The sequence below is a fragment of the Dama dama genome, chromosome 23 (genome assembly GCF_033118175.1).
Source record: "Dama dama isolate Ldn47 chromosome 23, ASM3311817v1, whole genome shotgun sequence".
Lineage (NCBI taxonomy): Eukaryota > Metazoa > Chordata > Mammalia > Artiodactyla > Cervidae > Dama > Dama dama.
Genome location: NC_083703.1, coordinates 57,898,379 through 57,926,103, shown reverse-complemented (window position 1 = coordinate 57,926,103; position 27,725 = coordinate 57,898,379). Strand labels below are relative to the sequence as shown.

General features: G+C 44.4%; 1 protein-coding gene across 5 annotated transcripts; it reads left to right on the top strand.

The window, feature by feature from the left end:
• STX16 (syntaxin 16) lies at window positions 1-26,115 on the top strand. 5 transcript variants are annotated; one of them, XM_061126930.1, is made up of 9 exons: window positions 1-844; window positions 4,999-5,165; window positions 15,360-15,467; window positions 16,074-16,214; window positions 17,321-17,486; window positions 18,508-18,599; window positions 19,147-19,290; window positions 20,658-20,738; window positions 23,192-26,115. In XM_061126930.1, exons 3-9 carry the CDS (start codon window positions 15,375-15,377, stop codon window positions 23,294-23,296), a joined length of 822 nt encoding a protein of 273 aa, XP_060982913.1. In that variant the 5' UTR covers window positions 1-844; window positions 4,999-5,165; window positions 15,360-15,374; the 3' UTR covers window positions 23,297-26,115. The 5 variants fall into 5 exon arrangements, with proteins under 5 accessions (XP_060982913.1, XP_060982910.1, XP_060982912.1 ...); XM_061126927.1 differs by lacking the exon at window positions 4,999-5,165 and adding an exon at window positions 8,819-8,830 and having other exon boundaries at window positions 1-895; XM_061126929.1 differs by lacking the exon at window positions 4,999-5,165.
• Window positions 26,116-27,725: the final 1,610 nt, after the last annotated feature.

The following is a 27,725-nucleotide window of genomic DNA, read 5'->3' as shown; positions in this document are numbered from 1 at the left end:
CAGAACCCGGGACCCACAGCACGGAAACGGCCCCGGGGCTGAGCAGCAGTCTGATCCGGGGATGGAGGGAGCCGGAGAAGAGGAGTGAGGAGGCCGTGGAGGCAGGCTCTGCTGCCCTCCTGGAGGCCGGCAGCCTGCTGTGGCAGTGGAGGACCAGGCCACCCATAAAGGGAAGGGGTCAGGAGGTCGGGGCCCCCGCCTTAGAGGGCTCAGACCAGGCCCCAGCAGGAAGCAGCAGGCCTTCAAGGCCCAGGCCTGGCTCGGTTGTCCAAAGGGGGCCCTCAAGCAGGCCTCTCAGGCCTCTGGAGGGCAAACTGAGCCAGAGGCAGGCCTGAAAGCACGGCCCAGACGCGTGTGAGCCAAGTTAGACATAGGAGGTTCGGGCCCTAGGGGGTGTGAGAGACTGATGTGGTAGGGGGCTTCCGAGTCTCCCAGTCCAAAGCCGGATTGGCCAGTTAGACGCTTGTAGATCCAAGGTTGGATTGGGGAGGGGTCTCTGGGAAGTTGGCTAGCAACGCAAGGATTGGGGGGATTTAAGTGCTTAGAGATCGAAGGCAGGCCCTGGGTAGGGGGAGTCAGACAATTGGAAAGCCGAGGTGTTATCTGGGGAGGGGTCTTTGCGCTCAGAGGAAGCACAGAGCAGCACCTGCTTGGCTGCAGGCCTGCGAAGGGGACCAGGCCAGGCCAAGAGAAAGAAAGTGAATAAACCTGGACTCTTAAGTGGAAAGGGGGACCCTGAGCTGGGGGTCACAAAGGGTGAGACATGGCTACGAGGCGTTTAACCGACGCTTTCTTGTTGTTGCGGAATAATTCCATCCAAAACCGGCAGCTGTTAGCCGAGCAAGTGAGTAGTCACACCACCTCCAGCCCTCTGCATTCACGTAGCATTGCTGCGGTGAGTCTCCAGGCGGCCTCTCCGACACACGCCCTGTGTGCACTGCGGCTCTGCCTGTCTGTCTGTCTGTGTCTGTCTCTCTGTTTAAAAAAGAAGATAAGACTAGCATGGAAATGCGGGGTCTGTTGGCTGGGGTCCGCGAGCTTCGATAACCCTGGCTGGGGAAGAAGCATCTAGATCCTGCTCCACCTCTGCCTTGCATGCTCTCCTCACTTCCGCATCCCTCTCCGTCCTCCCCCTTCCACCCCCCCTGGCTGTCCCCGCGCGACCGGCGCCTCCAATTTACATATGTTTTAGCACTGAGATTTGGAGGCTTTTTTTCCTGAAGCCTTTTTGTTCCGTTTTGTTTTAAGCGCCCCCGTCCGCCCCCGCAGACAGCCTCACTTTGGTTCTGATGGTCGGTTTGCAGGCTGGCAGATCCAAATCCTTGAAAATGAACGATGCCCTCCTCCCTAGAGAGGAAGGAGTTGGGGTTTTTTTTTTTTTTTTGGGGGGGGGGGGTGTTTTTCGTTGTTTTTTTCTTTAATGGTCTCGCAGCCCTCTGTGTGCCCGTGTTCCCTGTGAATAATTGCTTTGCTGTTTTTCATGGGGGTTCTTGTTTGTGAGGCTGTAAGGTGCTTGCTTCTTCGTTTTCTATTTCCCAGACAGGAAATTAAGCTTTTAATTCCATAGGAACTTTTTAAAACGAACGTGGTGTTTATGTGAAAATTAACCCCCCAAATAGCCCACCGTTTTAATTTAATTAACCTGAACCTTTCTTTAGCCCAGCTGTAGAATCTCTTAGAGGGAGGACCTGGAAGGATGACTGTTGTTTTCCTGTTTATTTATGATAAAGGGCTACTTTCCCAGTCCAAGCCTCAGTCTCCTGCTCTGTTGAACAGGGAAGTGGGTGCAGATGGTCTAAACAAGAGGGTGATGATGAGCCCTGGGTAGCCTAAATTGAAAAGATATGAAACTAATTTGTAAGGGGGGCTCCTGGCTGTATGTAGACAGGTTGGGTTTGAATAGAAGCAGCATTGGGGGGAGAGTAAAATCACCCCAATGAAACTAATTTGTAAGGGGGGCTCCTGGCTGTATGTAGACAGGTTGGGTTTGAATAGAAGCAGCATTGGGGGGAGAGTAAAATCACCCCAAGACTGGATTCTTGGGGATTATGCTTGACATAAGCAGTTTTGGGGCTCTGACACTTACTTCACCTGTTACAGACTATATTCCTTTTAAATTTTTTATGACGTGATCTAAATGCTTCACAAAAAAATTGGCCATCTGTCTTGATTATTGACAGAGCACCTACAAAGACAGTTTTTCCTTTTTGTTAATCACAGAAGGAAAATGTATTTGTCCATCTTGCTTATGTAGAAAAGCTATTGTACACTGTGTGAGCAGCTTTAGGAATAAAATCACGGTAAACTTAAATCAAAAAGCATAGAAAACAGGGACCGACCGAGTGTGTGTAGGTTTTCAGTTACTTGAGAATTTGAAGATTTTTTACATTTGTAAAGTGAAAAAAAAAAAAAATGGTATTATACTGAAGTAAGTGCAAAATTGAAAACAGACTAATTCCAGCACTAATTTTGAAAAGAATGTCCTGAAATAAACTAAGAAATAGAGAGTAGAAATTCAGTGGGGAAAAAAAATCCTCAATGACCCTTAGTTTTGCTAAGATGTAAAAAATGTTCCTCAAATGGCTTGATTTTATGCTACCTTGTAGAAAGTAAAAAAAAAAAAAACAGAACTAAAACTTATGTTAATATTTCTAAAATATTAGTTTTTAACTGATTTTAAAACATGTTTGCTTTAAAATTTTTAGTCATATAAGGTTCAGAATACACTAAACAATAGGCTAGATAACGTGAGGCTTTTTTGTTGTTGTTAACCATTTGGTCAGACAGTTTAAAAACCTGATGTCTGAGCCGGCAGCTTTTTAAAGGTGCATCTCTAAGTAAAACCTATTTTTTAAATGGATTTCTTAGGCAATTTTAAATATATATATATATATATATATATATATATAACTAAACCATATAATTAAAATATATAGCTCATGTGTGCAAGTTGGAAAAATAGATATGTCAGAAAATGTACACGTATATTTAGCTAACTCAGACATTTTCTTGAAAATAGATTTCTAAGTCAAACTGAAAATACATGCCTAATTCAGAACACTAAAAAATATTTTCTACATAATGTACCATTGAAAATGTTATGTATATTGGTTTGACTATTTAAAATCTTTCTCAGATCCTTACAAGAATAAGATCTTTTAAAATGTCCTTAAAAAAAAAATCCTTGTAGTCAATTCAGATTATCTAAAAATAGATTTTGCAATTAAACAAACATGGTTTGCCTAACTTAGAATTAAATAAGTCACATGTTTATATATATTTTTGTGTGCATTAAAAAACACATGGCATTTCATAGATTTCTGAAGTGTTTACGGGTGAATTATTATATTTTCAGCTTGCTTACAGTTGATTCTACAGAAACCATTTCTACATTTACACACAGAAACAAATACGGCAAGACAGCATGACTGCATAGAGGGTACAATATTTTCAGCTTTTCTGCAAGTTGAAAAAATGTTGTAAACATTTTGGGGAAAAAGCCATGTCTAACACAATTTTTAAAAACTTTATTAAATAATATTTTTCACTGCATATCTAGCTCATACAAATTTTAAAAACCTCGCTTCTGAGTTGTAAATTTCAAAATCTTGTAGCAAATCAAAGAAAATTAATGCTGTCAAATTTGACTGGTTTTAGGTGATATTAAGAAATTAATTTAAATTCAATAAATGTGTTAGACTTATTAGTGAGATCTACTGAAATGTTTACTGTTGAAATGTCCAAATATCACTTACCTTATATAGTTAATCACCACCCCCGTGCACACACACAATAAAGGAAACAAATAAGGCAGAGTGTTACTTACTAATTGTCAAGTCTCCTGATGAGTATTTCAGGGGAGGCTGTGCCATTTTACATACTTTTCTGTGTGTTTGAAAAAGCATAAATAAAAACTTAAAAAATAAATACCTGTCATGTTGAAAACACAAGTAAGACAAAATACAATTTGTATATATTTACTAAAACTCATGTAATTAAAAAAGAAGCAACAAAGCTCTAGTGTGTAACTTAATTTAAAAAAATCATAAACTGAGATTTCTACTTTCTAGTTAGAAGAAAAGGCTGTAGAAGTTGATTTTGGGGTGGGCAGATTATCTCACAATTAGAAATAAATTGCATCTAATTTTTTTTTTTTTTTTTTTTAGTTTTAAGCCTGAATTTTCACTTCATTTTGGGTGAAAGCTGTGGAAATTGATTTTAAAGTGGTGTTTGTGCGTGACTGTGCATATGACACACCTCAAAACAAAGCTCACATAAAACTGTATATTCTTTAGAAAATTTAAACAGGCTTTTTTTTTTTTTTTTTTTAACATCCTTGGAGGAGAAAACTGGAAGTTGGTGGCTGAGGATGGTGCGGTTCATCGTGTGCACCTATAAATGCACACTAAAACAGGTTTTTGCATCCTTCAGGCAAATATGTCATAGCTAAGCAGGAATTGAAGGAGGATATGCAGTGACAAAACAAAGTCCGAAGGGCCGGGGGGTACCTAAAGGTCATTTGACCTAACATCCCCTCTGTGGTAACCCCTCTGCCTGCTTGCCTTGACTGCCTTCTGCGATGGGGATAGGAAATTCCGGCAGGCATCACCCCCACCTCTCTTACTACCAAAGAGCCCTTGCCTCCGTGAACCCCATCTGTCAGCGTCCTGCATCCTGTGATCCCAGCCATGGCCCTGGCCCCTAGGGTCTCTGACACAGGAAGCCCCTTCCTTCTCCTGCAGGACAGATAACCGTGCAGCTTGCTTGTGCCCCGGACCTTTCTCTAACTCAGCAGTCCTGGCTCAGGCAGGGAGGTTAAGTTTCTTCCCTATGTAAGAAGTCTAGTTTTCTGTTTTGTTTTTTTCCCTGTGGGCATTTTAAAGTTCAGCGCCCAGAACTGAACAAAATTCTACTTAACTGTGTTCCCCATTGTGTTGATATTAGTAAAACTAATTGTGAAAGGCCAGGGGTTTGATTTTTTTTTTTTTTTTTTTTTAGACTCCCAGCAAAGTGCAGCTGTTGGCCATTTCCCATTCATTCTGCTTTGGCCTCAGTTTCAGATGCCCATCACGGTTGTGCCTCAGGGCAGCATGAAATACAGGGAAGCGCACTGGACTCCAAACCTGGGAACTTAGGGCCAAGTCACACTCTGGCTGACTCAGAATGTAGGTCTCTGGGCAAGCTTTTAATCTCTTCTGACATCTTTTGCCTGATTTGTAAATTGAGGGTTTGAGTTAGGGGAGATTTCTAGTAAGTAGTCCTGTGGATTCAGCAATGCTTTCTCAAATTCTCTTTTAATGCATTGTTTCTCCTAACCAAGCCTTGCAGTCTTAGCTTTAATTTGAAAAGGAGGAAATCATAGTCAACAGCATTGCCCTGTCCACCAGCCAGATGTTACCGCAAAAATCCTCAAAAGTGGCTCCAGTACTGTGGAGAAGTAGCTTTGACATTCCATCTGCCAAGTGCAGGTTTTAAGGCAACACCTCATTCAAAAAGTTACAGGCAGCTTAGCTTTAGGAAGCTAAGAATTTATAGTGTTAAATAATCACTCCAAAAAAAAAAAAAAAAAAACTATGTAAAGTCTTAAACGAATGACAGGTAGATGCTGGGTTGCTGTTCCGATCTGATGAGGTGTTGTGTGACCTGTGTGATTGCCTTTCATCTCCTGAAAAAGATCTTATGAGGGGATTTGAGCTACTTTGTTAGTGTTTACTGCCTAATCTATTCTCTGCTTTAAAATAATACACAATCTATAAATGGAAGCTGAAGTTAATTGGTCTTAGATTAGTTTGAAAGTAGCACATTATTTTTAATAAAACACATGGTGTGTTTTGGGGGGGGAGGCTGAAGGTTAAATATGGTTATAAGAAATCTGAAGTCCTTCTTCAGTCTTGACAGTGATACTAGCCCAAGATTTATTGAGCGCTGACTATGTGCCTGGCTTGGGGCTTGTCCTGCACGTGTAGCCTCACTTAGTCCTCACAGAGCTCTATCATACAGGTGCTGCTGTTTTTTTCTCTTGATACAGATCAGGAAACAGGTTTCAAGGAGTTAGGAAACTTGCTCAGTGGTGCCCACAGGGCTAGCCAGGGAGCTGGGGTAGGAACACAGGCAGGCCTGGCCCCGAGCCCTTGCTACCCAATGGGCCACAGGAGTGCTGGCAGCTTTTCCCGGACATGTGCTGCAGGTCCCGGAGAAAGGAGGAACCCATTTAAAAGAATATATATATACACATATATACATATATATATATATATATATATTTTTTTTTTTTACTATAACATCTTTCTTTACCTCACTTTACAGTCACGCCAGTCCATTTTAACTTGCACATTGAAGATTCTAAGTTTTAGTCCATGCCGAGTCAGTTGGAAAATTAGTCCCCTGTCTTTAGAATCCAAGTATGAAATCATTGTATATTTCTCTTTAGATCTATTTGCTTTTCTGTTTCTAAAGATTCCATTTGAGCAGAGAGGCTTACTTGAGAATAAGGGTACTTTGTTGGATGAAAGTGAAGCAAACTTTTATTTTGGCAGTAATGGAAATAAAGTAAATATCACTATAGCATAGACCTGTATTTCCAACTCATTTTGCTCAACTTTTCCAGACTTCCTGAGTAAACACAGATGGGTTTCCACTTATTTTTCAGTTTTATGTAGAAAGTTCTTTAGACTATAAATTCCACATGCTGCTTGGAGTTTTCAGTATTTGCTTGATTGCACGCCATTGGCAGGTCAGAAGCCTAGATTTAGACATTATAAAGATTTAGAAGGTGATGATGTGTAGTATCGTGTTTTTCTTTGGCTCTGTTTTGGTTTTTCCTGATGGTAATTCTAAATGTTTTAATTCAGGTCTTGACAAAGTTTCCTGGTGAATTGGTGGCAGGGGGAGTTTCGAAACCTGCTAATTTTAAGTAGCAAAGTCGGAGGGATTGATGTGCTTCAAAAAGATAATCTTCTGAATCTAGTTCGTGATGTGGTAGTAGCTGCCTATCACTAGTAACTCCCTGAAGTGCTGGTAAAAGTAGAGAGACTGGAAGGTGGGATAGAAAGAGGCCTGAACACCTGGGTCTGTCTGAATCTCAGCCCTGTGACTTTGGGGAAATGAATTTATATATTCTAAAACTTGATTTTCTTATTTGTAAAAAAAAGAAAAATATACCCAAGATTCTGATTTCACCTCTTGTTAACTAATAATTGCAGAGACTGAGAGATCAGGCTGTGTGCTTCATTAATAATCCAAGAGGCCAGGCTCCTGTGCAGCAGAGATCTTAACCAGGGTTTGCAGTAATACTTTTCCGAAGATTAGACGCCAAGGAACCCCTGCAAAATGGGTAGATGTGCAGGTTGAGATACCGAATTTGGGGTTTTGCCTATGTCTTGTATTATTAATAAAAACACCTCAGTGCTTTCATGCTGAAAATGTTAGCTTTTTTTTTTTTTTAAAGGTTTTTCTTTTATTAAAGTAAAAGGTAATTAAATCAGATTTCCATTTGACACTGTCTCCTCTATTAGCATCTTGCAGTACTGCTGTCATGGCAGGGTATACACAGAAATACGGTTCTCTTGCTCTCACAGCAAATTGTAGAAGGAATGAAGGGGCCTTTCAGCTTCCTATAATGTCAGCTAATTGAATTTTTACACGGAGGAATGTTGTGTGGTTACACTGTTATTACTGTCACTGTTTAATAGTATTTTGGCCCTGATAGACCAGTTTCATTTGCACTATTAATTTTTAAATAAGGAAGTTATGTTTTTTTTATTTTCTAAATTTACTGCTCAGGATAAAAAAAAAAATCAACACAGTTGATTATTGAAATTCACCACTAAGTATTTCAGTGATCAATACTGTTAAAGAAAAAAAGGACCTATTTGTTCAGATTATCTATCATTAGTAAAGATCTGTTCAGAAAATAGAGTTCCATGTTGATCGTAAAAAGATCCTTTCCTTTTAAATTGAAACTTAATCTTCTGCCTGCCGATGCTTCTTCCTTCCTGCTCCTCTTTAAAAAAAAAACAAAAAACCTCTCCTTTTGGTTTTGTTTTACTTTTTTTAATAATAGCCTTATAGTAACAGTGTGCCTCCTAGACTTATAATAATACATGCCAAGCAAATGGGGAGAGTTTTCCTTTTCTTGTACCACCTGTGTCTCTCTCCGGGGACAAGTGGTTTCTCGGCTTGCTTATTGCCACGGAGGAAGCCGTGTCTGCGGGATTTAATTTGCAGAGCCTTTACATATGTGGTCACTCAAATATCATCTGAATACGGCCATAGACAATTCTTGTGGGCTGTTCACGTTCTGATTTTGCTGCATTTGCAGCACTGATTTACACACTAAAACTTACTTTTATTTGACACAATGAAATTATGTTTTAGCTTTGCTCTCTTGTCTTCCTAAGGGAAATTTAGAATATTGTATATGCTATTTGACATTTGTGAAATAGAAATACCATTATATTTTATTGCATTTAAAACAAGTATGTTTTATTTCTATTGTATTTTAATTTTTACAACTGTTTATTGTTTGATTCCTACCTCTTTTGCCAAAACAAGCACAGTAAATAAAAGTAAAAAACACAGTAAATTAAATATTGATATAGTTTTTTTTAAAGGAAGAATTAGAAGGGGGAGATTTTTTTTTAAATCTTTGATTAGTAGATCTGTATTTTTAGTCAACTTTAGAGTTGCTTGAAATCTCAGTGTTTTCTCAACTGACCATCCCTTATCTGTCTGTCTGTCTGTCCCCATCCTTTGTTTGGTTTTTTTCCCCCTGCTGTCCCTAACTGGATGGGCTGATGGCAACAACATATCTCTTCAGGAGCTGGATGAGGTATTGTGTTTTCAATATTTTTGAATGTCAGTGTATACAATTAATGCCTGTTTCTCTGAAATCTTTGGTCATATGTAAAATGCTAACAGAGTTTACACATATTTTAGCATTTGTCATGATTACTTCTCCTTGTCGTGTTTTACAATTTAATCCTTAGGATTCATTTACTGTGTTTTCACACCAGGTGAAATTGACGATTTAGAGAAGGGCTTGGTAACAGTATCTGCTACTCTTGGGAAAGTGTCTCAACTCTGGAGGCAGTAAAGGTTCAACACGTTCTCCCACTTAAAATCAGCCAGATAGTTTTCAGATGATGCAAGAAGCTCCCTTGACTCCCCAGGCTGTGCAGGGGGGGTCGTGGGGGCGGGGTGGTGGTGGTGCAGGAGGACGTGATGTCTGGCAGAAGCCCTCAGGAAGCCGGCCCCAGAGCCACCAGACCTGTTGAGCTGTCTGCTGAGGTGTCACCGGTACGGAGCGAGTGACCCTCGGGTCGTGCTGACTGACTAATGGTTACGTGGCCCCCTTCCTAGCAGCACGATTTTGGCCTTTTCATTACTTATTAGCAATTCTCCCGGAAGATGGAGAGGGTACGTGTTCACAGCACTTTATTCCAGTCGTGCTAATAAAGCGTGGAGGAAAAAAGAGATTGAACTGTGATGGTTGGTTTTGTGTTTTCTATTATCTGTTTCAGCCAGGAAGGGGTTGGAAATACTCTTCCTCAGGATATACGTTTTTAAAAGGGCCCTTTTAAAATTGAGGGTGGGAGGGTGTCCCTGGTTTTTGTTTTAATTTGGAAGTATGAACTGTGAGGTGGGGTTAGGCCCACTGTCTTCAAAACCAGTGGGGTCCCTTACTTGTTGATAATAACTGCAGATGGGAAACAGCCTGAAGATCCTTCTCAGGGAGCTGGTTACATGAAGTGTATAGCCTTGCTTGCTCCCACTGCTGTGCCTATTAAAGGGTCCAGCCTGTCTCAGGCCTGCAGGGCAATGAGCTCCCAGATGCAGGGCCACGTGGGAAGAAGCCTGATGTATAATGATGGATACTGCAATTCCCACTCTTTTAAAAAGAATTATTTATGTTTTAAGAAAAATAACTCACATTCAGGCTTGTGAGCACTTAAGAGATTTTTGAAAAGAGACACAAGAAGCTGTTGACAATGGGTAATTTCCAGGAAGCCTGGGGTGGAAGGGAAACTGCCGACCGTTTTCTTAGGTCGGGCAAATAGTTTTAAACCATGCGTGTCTATTGCTTGAGTCATTAAGAACCAATTAGTATTGAAAACCAAACCCATCCATCTAGGAATGGGTGCTGCCCTTACTGAATGGTTTGGAAACATAGGACCTGTGGCCCCCAAAAAGAAGTGTGCCCTGGTTGTGGGGGGGCGGTGGGCAGTGCTGGGGAAACAGCCACAGTGGCCTAAGTTTGAACACTTCTCCCACTCGGCTCTTTGGGGTCATCTTTCCTGAGGGCTCTGCCGTCTGAACCTATTTCCAGGCTCTCCTACTTCCTCTTCAGGCAGCAAGTCCCAGACACTGGCTCCCCCCGCCCCACCCCAAGTTCTCTTTGCCACATTCTGAAGCGGAGACCCAGAGTGGAGAGCCACCTTTCCGGCCACATGCCCGGAGGCCCAGCCTGTCCACTCTGGGGCCGCGTGGCCCCTCAGCCCGCCACCCGCTCACTTCCCCTTCTTGTCCTTTGTCCAGAATCAGCATGTCAGTTGTGGAGTGAATTGTACATGACATGTCGTATGTTTGCTTCATTCATTCATTGCATTTATTGTTGACTCACACCCTAATTATGAGTGTGTGTTTAATACAACTGTGTGCCCGGTGCCGAGCAAGAAGCGGGGCCGTGTGTTGGGAACAGCATCCAGAGTCCCAACTATGCCAGGGCGCAGTCGGGCTTCCAGTTGCCCCCATCGTGGGTCCGATGGAGGCCATCCCGGTGTCGGTGAGGCCCAAGCACACTGTCCTGACCGTGTCATGGTGGCCACATGGGTGGCCTTCTCAAGTCACCTTGAAAATCAGCTGCACCCTGGGGATGCTAGGCTCTGCTCTTCTCCAGAAACAAGTAAGGGGTGCTCCAGGAGAACCCCACCCCCGTCACTCCCCTGCCCAGTGTCTGGCCTTGCTCTCATCTACTACCCACCTAGACAGAGTGGTCTCCCAAAATGTTGGCTTTTTTAATTTGTAGGAGGAATGATTTTTAAAATTACAAGATGTAAGCATCAGGTTCCCAAGCCACATAGCCTGGGAAGGTCAGGGTGAAGTGGCCGGAGCGCTGGCCAGCCAGCACGGGCGGGCTCCCTGGTCCCCCTGCTGGGGGCAGCATTGAGAAGGGGAGTCTCAGCCCCTTGGTATCCGTGTTTGAGGAACAGGGAGGCGTCTTCTCTGCAGGTCTGTTGTTGGGCTGAAAGTCGGGGTTCAGACAAGTTGTTTCCTACTTTTTTTTTTTAAGTTTGTATATGAAAGTTGACGGGGTAAAAGGAAGGTTAGTGAACCTAGCAACATTTTATCTGGGTGGTGTGGTTGTCAGAATTTTTAATTCTGTATTTTTTGCACACGTAAAATAATGGCTGTCTTGAACTTTTATTCTTTCATAATCAGAAAAGGTACACACTACTTTAAAACGATCACAAATTAGAAGGGAAAAACTGTGGTGCTGATGGCCCCCAACTCTTTTATACAATGTGCTTCTTCACTCCCTCAAAGGAAGGAGGTTTCTTCAGCCTTAAATGTCTGTTAGCCATCCCAGCACACTGAGTTGACTGCACCACGTACATGCCCACCTTGTCTCAGGTGGAAACCAGAGCCACCAGGCGGTGTTGGTCAACGTCCCTTCTGGACTTTCTAAATGTGTGTTGCCGCAAACGATCCAGAATTGTCAGTATTGGTGCTTATTACCAGTGCATTATGACTGAACTTAGTTTATTTTTTTTTTTTAGATGAGTGTGTGTGTGTGTGTGTGTGTGTGGATATATTTGACTTTTCTAATCTCTCCAGAGGCTTTGCATATCCTTAATCTTATGGAACACTAAATCAGCCTTCTCGTAAAGGTCGGGTTTTATAAGAGGAAGAAGGCTGTATAGTTGGAACAGCAAGATTTATAAGGCTGTGTTCGTGTGTGTGTGTGTGTGTGTGTGTGTGTATGTGTGTATGTGTGTTTTCTATCCATAGATCAAGCACTTGTCCATGCTGTCAGGTGTTCTTTAAAGGGACAGTTGTCAACGTCTAAAGTGGACCAAGGGCACCGATAACTCTGATGAAATGAACAAGCAGCCTGTCGGCGTGCCATTGCGAGCAACCATTGAAATTTTCCTGCACGGATGCAGTAGAGCTGGGTAGCTCTGGAGTGGGGTCACACGCCCTATAGTTTTTAGAGGACATGAGTTACAAATCACAAAGATAAGGATTCTTAAATTCTTAATTTTCATGAGTACAATTTTATTTATATATTTTTTCTTATTTAAAAAACATGGAAAGATTTTTTTTTTTAACTTCAGAAGCACAAGTTCGTTAAGAAAAGCTTTAGTGACCATCATCGTCTCTTCACTGGGGGGACATGGAATGGAGCAGCAGCAAGGAAAGTGAGTGAAAACATGATAGCTTTTTAAGGCCTGAGTTGACTTGGATAACTTGGAAACGGACATATTTTGGATCTTAAAAATGAGAAAACATTGAAATGGGAAGTAAGGTTTCTGAAGTTGAAAGGGTGATTGTTTTGCATTTAAAATGTGTTTTTTTAATGTTCATAGTCCCAGTTTTAATTGACAGCTACCTTCCATTAGATTTTCCCTTCCTAAAACAGTCTTTATTAAAAAATGGTACATACTGTGATACATATTACAAGCCAATTCTGATCACATAAATGACACTTTTCTTTTAAGGCTGCCTTTCTTTATCATGATAAACTCTTGCTATAGACGATATCATAAAGGGGACAAATTATTCCCTGTTTAAAGTTTTTAGTCTCAGAGAATCAGCTGTTCTGTCTCATTGGCACAATCCTGATACAACCTGTGGGCAAGCTGGGGTTGGCTAGCTGGGGAGTTCTCTCTCCCCTTGGTCCCCAGCAAGCTTCCTTGGGACGCCTGAAGAGGGTGTGTGTGTGCACACTCTTTTATGTGCATTTTTGGGAGACACACGTCTATTATGTAAAACGAAGTACTGCTTAAGAAAGAGTTGAATCCACTTCAGCTGACTTCATATGTGAATTATAAAAATTTCTCACTTGTTTCAGAGAAATTGATACTAGTTACTACCTTGCAGATAAACTTAGGTAAACACTGCCTCTGTATCTTTTTTGGTTTAGTGTATTTTGGTTAACAGTCACAACAGTACAAAATTGTGAGTTTAGAATCTCTTAATAAAACAAGTTACTACTATTATTTTACTGAGATTTGGTGTAATAGTAACATGCAGTGTGTTAGATGATAAACTGGCACAGTGAAAATTCTGTGACCCACAGGTGTCGCTTTGTGTGAACAGCTGGAGGTTTAGGTTCTGCTCCAGTTAGGCAGCAGCTCTGTGTCCCGTGCCTGCCATCCAGCCAGCAGGTGCTGGGTGGTGGTCTGTGGCTGGTCACTTTTGGTTTGGTCATTGTGCCCACTACAAGGTTACACGGCTCTCGGTGGCTTTGGGGGGAGTTTTGAGGAATACACAGCTGTGTGTGGGGTGAGGGGCTGGATCTGCAGAACTTGAGAGAGGCCAGTTTGTCCATGCCTCTGTGCTCAGCCGAGCCTGTCCTGTGGTCCCTGTTGTCACTGGTGGGAGGTGGATCCGAGGACTGTGTCTTGTGTTGTTGTTGTTTGAAGGTGAGGGCTTGTTATCCTGATAACATTTTCTTAGCAAATTGCAGTTGTATTTCATGGGCCTGCCAAAGTGATTGGCAGCTGGTGGGGTGATTGGGGCTTCCGGAGTCAGCCAACCCAGGTTTTAATCTGTCACATAATAGCTTTGTGACCTTGGGCAAACTAGTTAACTTTTCTGGGTTTCAATTTCCTCATTTATAGATTGGAATAATAGCCCCTAGCTCACCTAGCTTGTGTGAGGGTTAAAATAATAAAAGGAAGGTAAAATTCCTATTAGTGAACTCTTAAAAACAAACAAGGTGGCTGTGGTTGAGAATTAGACAGCACAGACGCAGAGCCCCGATAGCGCAGGTGGGGTGACGCACCGTTTGTTCAGGACCTGAAACGACACTGGCCCTGCAGGGTCCACGCCGCTGCGGAAGGCGCCTGGCCTGATCACGATTCAGATGCCGGGGGGAGCACTGCTGGGGCGGCTGGTCCCTTCAGCGTGGGCATTGCGTCAGACGCGCCCCCTGAGCCAGCAGGGGCAGTGCCTCCCCCGCTGTGACAGAGCCGGACGCAAGACTCCAATGTGCTTTTAGGAATTTTGCTGTAATCTCCCTGTTCCGGGTTTGGGGCTTGTTGCTTGAAGAATTCTTTTGATTTAGGCTTTTTCTTATGTGATTTTTTTTTTACCCCCTTCATCCGAGGATGTTAAAAATTTTGCCTTGTTCCTTTATTGTTAGAAAAAAAAAACAGTATTTGCCAAATGAGTGAAAAAATAAATTTAGGTAAATGCAGGGAGGGGTGAAGAAAAGCAATATACATTCTCTACCCAGTTCTGCAGTGCGATTTAGAAAATGTACAAAGTCCTACCTGTAGCAGACTTTTATATGCTGTTTTCCATTATTTTCTGATCATCATTTGCATCTTTTGAAACTGGCATTTATAAATTCTGAACTCTGGAGGGGTACCTCAAGATCCTTTCAGCTGTTCACTGCCTCCAGGCAATAGAACAGTTTAACCACACCAAACCTGTGATTTCCCTCCCATTCTTAAAAGCTTTCTAAGGCAGTGTATTACATAGGTAAAATAAACAAGTACTATGGCGATCATTTGAAAATAAGGGAAAATGCTGCCTGTGGATATTTAACCAAAGAAAGGGAATGAGTGTAAGATTGCCTTGAGATGTTAAGGATTGCTTTTGCCAAATGGTAGATAACTTGCTGGCTGTTTTAGGCAGTTCTTTCACACATTTTAACACCTGGTTAATGATCTTGTGACTAAGATACCTGGATCAGCCCTATTTACGAAATAAGCTAAGTGTCTGTAAGTAAACCTTGAAATGTGTTTGTTCGTTCCATTTATAGCCTAGAGTGTTTTCTTTTTTAACGCGTCTGATCAAATGAATTGCTGAGTTTCATGCCATCCCATCATAGTACAGTACTAAGGTTTTTCTTTTAAGGGTCTCTTGTTGACTTTTTCATTACATTTCCAAAGCCAGATCAAGTCAAATTCATACTCACAAGTATGTCCAAGGAAATTAAGACGTGGTACGTGGAGAGATAGGAAAACAGTTCCATATCCTAGCAGTATCAAAAACAAGTTTGTAATCCAGGCAAGTGCATTTGCTCCTGTATTTCTGTGTCTTAGTGAGCGACGTTTAAAATGGAGTAAGAGTGTGCTTGTCTGGACTGAATTTGAATGATTTTTTCATGTCCCTTTATTTCTTTGTAGCTCGCTGATGATCGCATGGCTCTGGTGTCAGGCATTAGCTTGGACCCAGAAGCCGCAATTGGTGTGACAAAGCGGTCCCCTCCTAAATGGGTGGATGGAGTGGATGAAGTAAGTGGAATGTTTGTTTCACACTCTTACTTATTGAGGTAATTATAACATTAACATGTTTTAAGATATCTGCCATAAAGATTGATTTGGCTACACTTGAATGCATGTCCTTTTAAGTGTGTTAGCTTTAGAATTATTCAGGTCACACACCACAAGAAAGGTGTATGTGTCTGTGGGATGCTTGTGATTTTGGTTTTAGTAGTAACTGGTGGCTCAGTGGTAAAGAATCTACCTGCCAATGCAGGAGACTTGGGTTTGATCCCTGGGTCGGGAAGATACCCTGGAGAAGGAAATGGATACCCACTCCAGTGCTCTTTCTTGGGAAATCCCATGGACAGTGGAGCCTGACAGGCTACAGTCCATGAGGTCGCATAAGAGTTGGACATGTCTTAGTGACTAAACAACAGCTGAATTACAGAAAGAAACTGAAGAACTGTGTAACCAGGAAGAGTGGTATTTGAATGTCTGATGGTTTGAATTAAAGGTTGCTCAGTCAACAATGAGTTGACTGAAGACTGAACTCCGTACTCTTGAGTGTAGCTGGTTGTCTCAGAGGCAGACAGACACCTGGAGGGAGAGTGGAGCTCTGGGATTTCATTTGTTTAGATACAGTATGATGTTGGGCGGATTAAACAGAAGATGAAGGAGTTAGCCAGCCTTCATGACCAGCACTTAAATCGACCTACTCTGGATGACAGCAGTGAGCAGGAGCATGCCATCGAGATAACCACACAGGAGATCACGCAGGTGAGGGGGGAAGGGGTCCTCAGGTGGGAACTTGGTCTCCCGCCCTCCTCACCCTCTGAAAAGCCGGGCCACGGTACAGTGCTAAATGACTCCTAGAGTTTCGCTTCCCAGGTTGAAGTTCACAGAGGGATCCAGGAGGCCCTGAGCTCCTCCAGGTTTCAGCATCTGCACTCCTTTTCCTGCGGGAGTGGGGACTGTTTTTCGATTGTTCATAAGTACTACTGTGGATTGATCTGAAAATTAAATTCAGAGCATTATTGAGTTCAATCATTTGATTTTAAGATGTGTAACTTCTATTGTATACTAGTGTGCAAATTTTTTTCTTGTTTTTTCTTGTTTTTTTTTTCTTAAAAAGGGTAGTTGTAATTGAACAGATGAGGAGCCGTTGCCCAGACTGAATCTCTTAATATCCCAGAGAAACTCAGCCTCCTGGAAGTGTCTCTTGTAAAATGTTAAACTTGAATAATTTTAAAATAATGAGACTCAGGACTTCCCTGATGGTTCAGTGGTTAAAAATCCACCTTGCAACGCAGGGGACATGGGTTCCATCCCTGTTTGGGGGAGCTAAGATCCCACATACCCCCTTGCCAAAAAAAACACAAAACATAAAGCAGGAAGAGTATTGTAACAGATTCAATAAAGACTTTTTAAAAAGATACTTTAAAAATCTTAAAAAGCAGTGTGACTAGTGTGTAAACAAGCAGTTATTTTTCATTTGTTTACACCTCCTGAGTTGCTGCTGCACAGAGATGGGGCATGGTGGGTGGGGAAGCCCTGGGGTGTTAAGAGCATTTGGGTCCTGGCTTTTAGCAATTAACAGTAGTATGATTCTCATTTAACTCCTCAGACCCCGGTGTTCTTATCTGTAAAGTGGAAATGATAATAATAATACCTAGTTAGGGTGGCTGTCGGGATTAAATGAGAAGGCTGTGAGGAGCAATGCACACAGCATGTGCCCACACAGCATCTGTTCGGGTCTGGCTTAGCTCCAATTTCCTGGCCATCCTCAGCGCCAACCTGTGCGGCCAGAGCCGCTGTGTGTCTCGCTCCGGCATGCAGGCATCTTGGGGCCCCCGGCCCACTGTGAGCGCCCCCTGTCCTCCCAGCTCTTCCATAGGTGTCAGCGTGCGGTGCAGGCGCTGCCCAGCCGGGCCCGCCGGGCCTGCTCGGAGCAGGAGGAGCGGCTCCTCCGAAACGTGGTGGCCTCGCTGGCCCAGGCCCTGCAGGAGCTGTCCACCAGCTTCCGGCACGCACAGTCCGGCTACCTCCGACGTGAGTGTCCACCCGCACCAGGCTCTTGAGTGACGAGCGTCCCAGCGCTCGGGTCACGGGGCAGCTCTGTGTCTCTGTCCTCCTCTTCTGCTGGTTCTCTGTTTTGTCCTTTGCCTTGGCATATCCTCCTACCGCACGGGGGAGAAAGTAGCTCCTTCTGCTCCCGGTGGGAGCCACATCCAGATTGAGGCCACCCCATGGGGCATTGACAGTCCTCCTATAAAAAAACAAAAGAGAAACTTACCCTTTTGTCAAGTTTAAAGTATTTGAAAATCAATCTAGCATATTTTAAAAGCTTATCGTTTTCTAGGTGTTAGGCTTGTGGTAGCTGCTGATAAATGGATAAAAATAGTTGGAATCATGTTGAAGCTTCATATTTGCCTATCTGTCTGAACACCTTACCTGGGAATAGTTAAAGCAGACACATTCTCTCCCAGCCTCCCTTCCGTCCCAAATAGTGTGAAGTCAGGTTTCAGCTACATCCTCATTCAGAGCACCCATAAACTGGCTTTTTCTGTATTGCCATTGTAATCAATGATATCCCCATGGGCTCCCCCAAAAGCTAGTTCTCCGTCCTGACAGCTGGCATATTTGTATTTGTGCTTTCAGTTTACTACTTCTAAAATTTGATTAGGGCCACTTGGAATTCTTACCAGAGATACTTTTAGAGAGAAATACTTAATTTTTTAAATGCTTTTTAACAGCAGTTAAATGTTTCTGCTTCACTTAGAGAGTCTCAGATGATTATGTTGCATTGTCATTTACCTGGCATCCAGTGAATTGTTCACATTTGCAGTGTGATTTCTGTCCTAAGTAACCCCAAATGCTTGCCTGCTATTGCATGGTTGTGGTCCTTTACTGTCCCCCACCTCTGCTGGAGGTGAGCAGGGCTGCTTCTAAAGTGGCTAAGAATGTCTCCATTTTGACTGTTGAGTTTTACTCTAGATGCCCCCTTTTAATGGTGGAACAGTAACCAGGATGGTTTACGTATTCAAGTAAAGTGAATTCCTGTCCACGATAGGCATGAAGAATCGAGAGGAAAGATCCCAGCATTTTTTTGCTACATCAGTACCGCTGATGGACGATGGCGAGGATAATACTCTGTATGACCGGGTATGTGTTGGGGCCCCAGACCCGCCCGCTGCGCATGTGCGCTCCACTCTGTTCCCTTCTCTTAGCTGACTTTTAACTTCCCTGAGATGCAGATGGATCGGCACTGCGTGGTGTGCACATCCATCAAGTGCTTTGCAGCTGATGGGAGAACAGTCATGGGGGCCATACTGTTTCTTCCTTTCCAAAGACTGCAGGGATACCCTGTCAGCTGCCTTCCAGAACCTTTTGGAAAGCAGTCTGCACACCCCACTCCCGGAAAGAACCCTGAGACGTGCGGGCTTCTCCCTGGTGCTCTTGCCACTTGGCCCTGGGGCAGCTGCAGACAAGAGGTTCTCTATGTCCCCCGCTTTGGCCGGTGATGCTTTAGAGCCCACTGATTCAGGGAGATCAGATCTTTCTTGTTAGAGAAAAATAAGTGCTTGTGTGTTATATGCTCTATAGAAATAGTTTCAGATTTTATTTTCTTTAAGTTATATCTAAAATGGTACACCATCACTTTCTTGGGAAGAATTCTAATGTGCACATTTCGTCCTCTTTGTCTGGCTAGGGTTTCACAGACGAGCAGCTAGTGCTGGTGGAGCAGAACACGCTGCTGGTGGAGGAGCGGGAGCGGGAGATCCGCCAGATTGTGCAGTCCATCTCCGACCTGAACGAGATATTCAGGGACCTGGGAGCCATGATCGTAGAACAGGTGTGTGTGTCTACCCGCTTCGTCAGTGGGCTCTCCTGCCCTGATACCTCATTCTTCCCCAGGCTTTTCGATTCTGCACTTTTGTCAGGAAAACAGTTGGAACCCATTCCTTCTGTGTGTATACAGTGTGTGTGCTAAATCGTGTCCGACTCTTGGTGACCCCATGGACTGTAGCCCTCCAGGCTCCTCTGTCCATGGGATTCTCCCAGGCAAGAGTACTGGAGTGGGTTGCCGTTTCCTACTCCAGGGAACTTTCCCAACTCACTATGTATGTGTGTATGTATATATGTGTACAAATTATATACAGACTGCTGTCATGCCCCATAAAAACACTAATAAACTATTTCTTAGATGAGAAACAGGTGTCCGTGACAGTGCTCACATTCTCTGCCCCCATCCCAGGGCTGCTCCCAGAGCACCTGATGCCGGGGGCCTGGCTGGCTCTGTCCACGCTCAGCGGTGATTCTGACGATGGATAAGTTTTCCCATCTAATTTTGGCAGGTTATTGTGTAACAGCAACTGGAACCACTAGCCCTCAAGTAGAATTAGATTGTTTGTTCACTGTTACAATCTGATTAGGGTGTTTTATTATCTTGCCAGTGGGGATTTGGGTCCTGATCCCCCGAAACCAGCTGCAGACTGGAGCGGACGAGGCTGTGGAAGATCTAGTTAGGTTAATTACTCCCGGGGCTCTCACGGAACTGCTCGTGCTGTCGTCCCTCCCGACGCAGCACACTTCTGTTCAGAGCCCCCTCCTTCCATGGAGCCTGGTGTTCCCTTCTTCCTGTTTGAACTCAGCAATTAAAAAACTACAAGCAAAACTCCTGGAGGCGAATGTGTGATTTTACATGGTGTGTTGGAGCTAATTGTGTTTGCTCTGACCCATGGAGGCACATGGAGATGTTCAGACATGATAGTCAGTTTCCAGACCTCGTTCTAATCAGGCCTGACTTAACTGGCCTTCTCTGCTTCCTTGAACCTGCGAGTTTAAGCCATAAATGGGCACAGAAGCAAGCCCTTCACCACTCAGAGCCTGTTTCCACTGAACCATATATTTCTTAAAGCCCCAGTAAGCCTGAATATGGAGTATCCTGTAGTGGCTAAATCCAAGAAAGAAACCTCAATTTGTCAGTATTTTCTTCTTATGAGCTGGGCTTTCCTGCAGCTGACGGCGGCACTCTGCCACTGAGCACCTCACTCTGCTTGGTGATGGACTTCAGAGCTGACAGGGTGTCCCTTTCCCCACAGTCAAGTAGAACAGATAATCCTGTGGATGACGATGCCTGCAATCTGCATCTCTCATTTCTGAAGCTCCATTTTCCCAGTTGCGCTTGTTGATTGTCTGTGACTGTCATTTATCACCCAGGGTACCGTCCTTGATAGAATCGACTATAATGTTGAACAGTCCTGTATCAAAACTGAAGACGGCTTGAAACAGCTCCACAAGGTAATGGCATATTTTTCAGTGGCTGAGAATTTGAAGAATTGTTTTCCCATATCAAGAATTCATACGAGGCTTGTCTTTTGTCTTAACTGTCCCCGGCACTTTCCTCTGTCATCAGCTCTAGATGGGGCTGTGAAAATGCAGCCTGTCATGTTATTCAGAGCCCACCATGTGGGCTGTGGCCATTTGCCTGAAGTTAGTGAATCCCGGTGCACCCCACATGCAGAGTTGAAGTTGCTGAGAACCCCCTTCTGTGACAGCAAACTCTGAAAGAGTCAGGGTTTTCTCCCTTTTAGAAAATATTTTATTCCTTGGCTAGGGCCTCTTGTTTTAGGGAATCGATCGAGTGGGTATTTGTTAAAATCCGTGTTGCGCATTCTGTCTGCTGGTTGCTGCTGACTCAGACCTCCCTTGTTGTGATACTTTTCTGATGAATTGCTGGTGGGGATTCATTCTGGAGAAGATAAAAATCTAATTTTCTCTTTTAATTACCACAGTATATCTGTGTACCACCTTGAGGAGAGAGTAGTCTGTTGAAGTGAGAGTATTAGCTTTCTCATTCTTTGCTAATAATCTGATGGCTGTCTCCGGAATGTTTTTCATGATGTTTGTTAAAAATAAATGGAAAACATCTTTAAAAATCTTGTAATCAACCATGAGAAACACATATGTACACTGCTGAGTGACTCTTATATATAATTGGGTGCATGTTTTCTTTAGAAGGAATGAAATACTTCACAGATGAAGTAAATTCTGTCCATCCCCTCATGGACAGTGGTACTCTTAGCCATGTGTAATGGTCATTTTCTCGATTCACTAATGTACTTCTCTATCATCTCTCTGAGACCAGTCATTTCCTGTGGTAGAGGTGACCACACCTGACCGTGGTGTCAGGTTTACGGAAGGTGAGGCCTCGCACAGGTCTGACCAGAAACCCTCACCTTCCTCTTCTGTATGCTTGTTACCATGTGCAGGGTGGGAGTGGGTGGGACGCCAGCAGACACTGAGAAAGAGGAGGTCTGCCTTGTGGACACAGGAGGCTTTTTAATTTTTTAAGCATTCGGTTCATTTGGTTGCCGCATTTTATGTGTTAAAAATGTGAAAGCTAACTTTAGTTTCTCACTCGGTAATATCTGGGCCTTCATATGCTGTTGAATTATGCATCACTTTTGAAGTTTCTTAAATAAAAACTAGCAAAACATGTTTTGTAATACAACAGAGATAAAGGGGAAAAGCTTTCTCTGCGGGGGTGTACATATCTAGTGGGAACTAAAAAATTTGTTTAAGGTTCGACTTTATAAATCATTTTGAGAGGTTTTAAAGTATATCACCTGGTGTCGGCTTCAGTGGTGGTTACTGACTACAAGAGTGAGCACATACTGTCCTCTCTCGGGCTTGGCTGGCGGTTGCCTTGGCGGTCGGCTCATCTGAGGCTGGGGGGGGCTTGGAGTCACTTCTTCCGGGCCAGGCTCTCCAGACAGGTGAACGTGTCCTGAGGTTTCCTTCTGTGGATGAGTGGCTCCTGGAGGGTGGGCGGGCTCACTTAGGACACAGAACTGCTGGTCAGAAGGTTGGTGGGGATGGGGAAGTGGGCACGGGAGGCTGGGCCTTCCTAGCACGCGCTGCCCTCAAGCTGTCTCCTCCTTGCTTTCACTTTCATCTTTGCCCTCACCTTTGCCGTGAGGCGGTGCGCCTACAGGAGTGTGGGGAATGTGCTCTCCCCATGTGCTCAGGGATACCTTCGCTACTGTCTCCTCCCCTCTCCTTTCTCTGGGTCACGTTCCAGCGTGATAGGCGTGTGTCACTAGACACACAGGATGACTCAACTCGGGTGGTCTCTTTCTGCACCTGACCCTGTGGGGCAACTTTCCCGTTTCTGTTGGGTTGGTCAAAAAGTCGGTCTGGGTTTTCCTATGGCATCTTACAGAAAAACCTAAATTAACTTTTTTGTCCAATTCAGTACTTCCAAGGATGAATTTCTTCTTGTTTGCAGACTCAGAGGAGGTAGAAGAGCTTTTCTGGGGCCCTCAATTCTCTCCCTTCTGGCTGGGGTCACTGGAGCCAGAAGTTTGACTTCTCAATGAAGGAGCTGTGCGTTCCTTCAAAGAACCGTGTCTGGAAGCGAGGGGCTTCCATAGAAAGACTGGGTCCTTGTGGTTGGTGGAGGGGGATGTGAGGAGAGGTGGGCTGTGTGGAGCTGAAGGCAGAGCCTTGGACTTCTCCCGCGGCCCTCAGGTGATGGTGGATTCCCAGCAGGTGCTTCGTGAAGCCTGTAGGTAGGGAACTTGGGGGCCATGGGAGTCGACTGGACCCTAGGAGTTAATGGCAGCAATTGTGATGGTGGAGCCGGTGGCAGAGATGTCGGGTGTGCGGGTACAGCCAGAAGCTAGGACTAGAAACAAGCCAGACTTGATTTTGGAGAGAATGACGACCTTTTCTCCCTCCTCTTTCTGTAGGCAGAGCAGTATCAAAAGAAGAATCGGAAGATGCTTGTGATTTTAATATTACTTGTCGTCATCATTGTCCTCATTGTTGTCCTCGTCGGCGTGAAGTCTCACTGAGCAGCGTCGGGTCGGTGTGTGCGGCGCGTGGCCCCGGGTACAAGGCCCGGCGCCCGTGGGCTCTGGCAGAGGTACGGCCCCGGCCTAGCCGGGGCCGCGGCGGCCCCATGGACTCCTCGGCCCGGTCGTGCTCACGCGAGGGGAAGGGGCATCTGTTCTCCTTCATTGTCAAGACGTGAAGGACCTTGGATACTGCTGCGGAATAGAGATGAGTTCTCACTTCAGTGATTTTTTTTTTTTTTTTTTTTAAGAAAGAAAATATCAGTTGAATGTTTACAGGCCTCGTCACGCTGTTTGATGTATCATACCTGTATATGCTGTTTTTTTTTTCTAAGCAATCATGTTTGAGCAGCATGTTAAAAGAATTTTTGGAAAAAATTTTTTAAACCATCTGGTTTTTAAGAAATTTGGTACCAGAAATTTATGCGTAGAGGCAAAAATGCCTCTTCATCTTTGTCTATATATTTTCCAGTTGAAAACAAACTGAGAAATCCTTTAAGAATTTATAATCCGTTCCCCATTAACTTAATTTAACTTTTCCATCACTGTTAATGATCAGAGTAACAAAGTGTGAAAAATAAGAAACCATCATCGATGTTAATTAACACATTTAGATGGGCCAGTTAAAACAGCTTCATAAGTTTAAATTAATTGTAAATGGAGTATTCCTCATCTCAGATTTGTGCACTGCATTTTCTCCTATAAACCGAAAGGGGTTACTAAGCAGAACCACCCAAATGCAAAAGTTGATGATTTGAAAGAACCTCACATTAAAAGGGCACTCGGCAGTGTCGGAAAAGTTGCCAGAGCTGGTCGGTGTGTCCCCATGCCCGTCCCCAACCATCCTTGCTCAATCCATTACTTATATAATAACTACATAAAGACCTGTTCAAGCCAGACACCACTTAATGGACTGTGAATTTACACGGAGGCCATTTTAAATGGGTCACCCCATTTAGGATTAGTGGGTCTCAAATTATTAACCAAACATGACTCCATTTCAAAGTAAAATATTCCCCCAGTGGTTTGATTTATTGGCCCTTCCATTGCCATTGAACATGCCCAGAAGGTAGGCATATTCCTGCCGTTTGTGAAAATCTTGGCTCAGAGAACCCCTCATTTGTGTGAGCATGAATCTGGTCTCCAAAGCAGGACTTTGTTGTTCACTTACCTATTATCAATATGGTGCTCAAACATATTCCTGGACCTGTGGAGTAATGTGGAAAGTGATGATAACTTTGAAACCTGAAGTTGTTCATGTTTTAATGGGTCTTGAGACACCATTATAGTTTTTTTTAATGGTCTTTGTGTCATTTTTGATGGCTTTCCATTGTTTTTACCTCTTGTAAAATGTTTTAAAAGAGCATGACCTCATTAAGTGTGCTACGTTTTATTTGGACCAGTCACATAACCTGTCTCTCTAGAATTGACTTTGAAGTTATTTCCAGAAATTTAAACTCAAACCCTGAGATTCAAGTTGTCCGAACAGGTCATGTGCTTAAAACCCAGACACTGCCCAGCCTTCCTGTCCCAAGTGGTTCATGAAGCTGGACAGTCCCTGGTTCCCTGTTCCTGACGTGGGCATGGGGTGATCTAAAGGCGTCCCTGGCATATTGGGAAGTAGCGTGGCATTCCCTGACAGCTACTTACTAGGGAGGAAGGCTGGGAATGAGGTCCAGCCCCTCCTCAGTTGCCCTTGAAATGGGGGCTTCCTTGGTCCTTGAGAGCAGCTGTAGGCTCTTTAGCCTCAGTGGTTTTGAGCTCAGGGAGTCAAGCTGCTCCCAGGATGGGGTCTGTCCAGATGAGGGGCTCCCCTCCTAGACAGCCTGGTGGGAGCTTTTCCAGTGCTCAGGCTCACTGACCCTCTAAGGAACGTAATCCTTTAAGAAAGGATCACTATTTATTTGTATTTATTTTTAGTGAACAGGGTGATTAGTTGGATTTTTTACTCAATTCCTTTGGGTAAAATAATGAATCTGACTAGGGATGGCTTGAAGGATCCTGTGTGGGATCCCAGCGGCTGCCCCCTCTGACTGGATCCCTGGCAGCACCAGCTGAAGCCCAGCCATCTGCTGCCATCACCGTGTCCCCAGGCCAGCAGCAGCTGGAGCACGTGCTCCAACTTGCCAGGCTCCACCAAACACTGTCTTGTTCTGTTGAGGCTCCTCTTGGGGACAGGTCAGCAGCACTGCAGGCTGGAAGGGGAAGTTAGTGATTAGTGTCCTGGCACCGAGGGTCCTCCTCTCTCTCCTCGTCTCGCCTGTGGCTCTGGTGGCAAAGGTGGCTCCTCCTGGCTCTGCCCTCACTGCCGGGAGGGCGCCTCCAGGCTCAGCCTGGACCCCTGCCCACAGTGACGTGGCCTGCGCGGCTCTGTTGACCGGGGCTGGAGGGGGGACCCATAGACGTTGCCTGTCAGGTCCCTGGAGCTCCTGATCTTTCCCGAGATGGGAACTGAGCACTACTGTCTCTTGTTCTATTAATTTGGGGTGGGGGGAGGTGCTGACTTGCCGACCCTGGGCGTGAAGCCGTGTTCATCTCTAACGAATTTACCGCAGTCTCTGCTAATTGAGAGAGCATTATTTATTTGTTTTGACACAAGTACTTTCAGTGTTTTATCCTAGCTAATGGCTTCTTAAAGGTAATAAAAACCTTCCAACCTAATTGGTCAGATAAGACTTGTGTGTGTGTGCGCTTAAATAAAGCAATTAGTGAAGCGCTTCTATCCAAAACAACTTTTTTTTTTTGTCCTTTTTAGAAAACTAATTTACTGTTACTGGAAACTTTTTGTACAATAAAGCAATCATGCAGATTCAAGAACACTCTGTTATCCTAGTAGTAATTTTAATGATGGGCTGCCTGTTTTCCTCAAGTGCGTCTGTGTTTCGGGGGAGCCTGGCCTGCTATGTGACTGTTGGGGACCGATGACTGACTGTTGTGTGCTGAGGCCTTTGCCTCAGTGTTGGGGAGTCTGTCTGTCTGATGAATGCTTTCAAGGGGATCCATCAATATGCTCCCCACTGCCCCATGGACAGAGGAGCCTGGTGGGCTGCAGTCCGTGGGGTCACAAAGCGTCAGACATGATTGAGTGACTAACACTTCGACTTTCATACAAAAACGGCAGATAATTACATTTCTTAGAAAATGTATGCTTTAGGTACACACCAAGAAGCACTGGAGGTCTTTAAGGAAAACTGTAGTTACGTGTGCCTTGTTGAGAAGTGATTCTTACACACGGGCTCCCAGAGGCTTGAACTTCTTTGACATTCTCCTTCCCTGCTAATCTGAAAATTTCAGGGATAGTGTTTGCCAGTAGTACTCAAAGCCAGGACTGTATTTCTTCTCAAAGGCCAGGATGGTTCTGTGTTAACTCAGTGCTAACTCTCACCCATGTGTGCCTGGTGGGAGGTGCCCCTGGGGGATGGGGTGCACCAGGCATCTGTCTTTGGGTACACCTGGGGTCTGTCCACACGAACGTGTGAGCTGATTGCAGGTGGGTCCCCTGGGCCAACTAGGCTTTCAGGCCTTGGAGGTTGCCCCCTGCTCAGAGCAGTGCCGTATCTTCAGAGCCCATTGAATGACGTGAAAGAAACAACCACCTCTTCCTGTGCGCTCACCTTGTTTCTGGACTAGAACTCCAGCCCCCAGCTTGTTTGTCAGTCGTTGGCTCTGTCCACTGTCAGTTCTACTCTCCAAGGGCTTCTCTGGTGGCTCAAACCATAAAGAATCTGCCTGCAACGCAGGAGACCCGGGTTCAATCTGTGGGTCAGGAAGATCCCCTGGAGAAGGGAATAACAACCCACTCCAGTATTCTGGCCTGGAAAATCCCATGGACAGTGGAGTCTGGCTGGCTACAGTCCATGGGGTTGAAAAGAGTCGGACACGTCTGAGCAACGAACACGAGACATTAAAGAAACCCTCCATCCTGATGGGCTGCGGGAGAAGTAGCCACACATGTGTTCCCTGCTGGGCTCATTTTCTGAAGAGATGACCTTGTGGGTTGTGTTCCCACTGAGGTTTGGGTGGCTTTCTCTTGAGGTGAACCTCCAGGCATCTGCAGGTACGGTGATTGGAAACATTGCCTGCTGGGCAGCGAGCTCCCTGGGTGCTGGCCCTCAGGTATGACGTGCTGTTGGGTGGTTCCTCCCGAGGACCCACATTGGTGGTAGGACAGGCCGCATGTAGTTGACCCTGTTGATGTCCTGAACATCCTTTCAGGACTCTGAGCCTAACCCAGAGTTGGAGCCTAGAACTCTTGGTTTGTCTGTCTTAGTCGTGTAGCACCAACAGAATGACTCACCTGGGCTGGCATCATTTGTTTCTCATTTTATCAGCATGTTACTCTACCTGCTTAATTTTGATCACCAGGATCCCCTATTCTAGTCAAAATGTGGGCACCATCTCGAGAAACTTGCTCCCTGTCTCCACAGAG

Coding starts and splice junctions, on each gene's coding strand:
- STX16 (XM_061126927.1), top strand. CDS start 764: ATGGCTACGAGGCGTTTAACCGACGCTTTCTTGTTGTTGCGGAATAAT. Junction 18,600..19,146: donor ATAATACTCTGTATGACCGG/GTATGTGTTGGG, acceptor TTGTCTGGCTAG/GGTTTCACAGACGAGCAGCT. Junction 19,291..20,657: donor GAGCCATGATCGTAGAACAG/GTGTGTGTGTCT, acceptor TTTATCACCCAG/GGTACCGTCCTTGATAGAAT.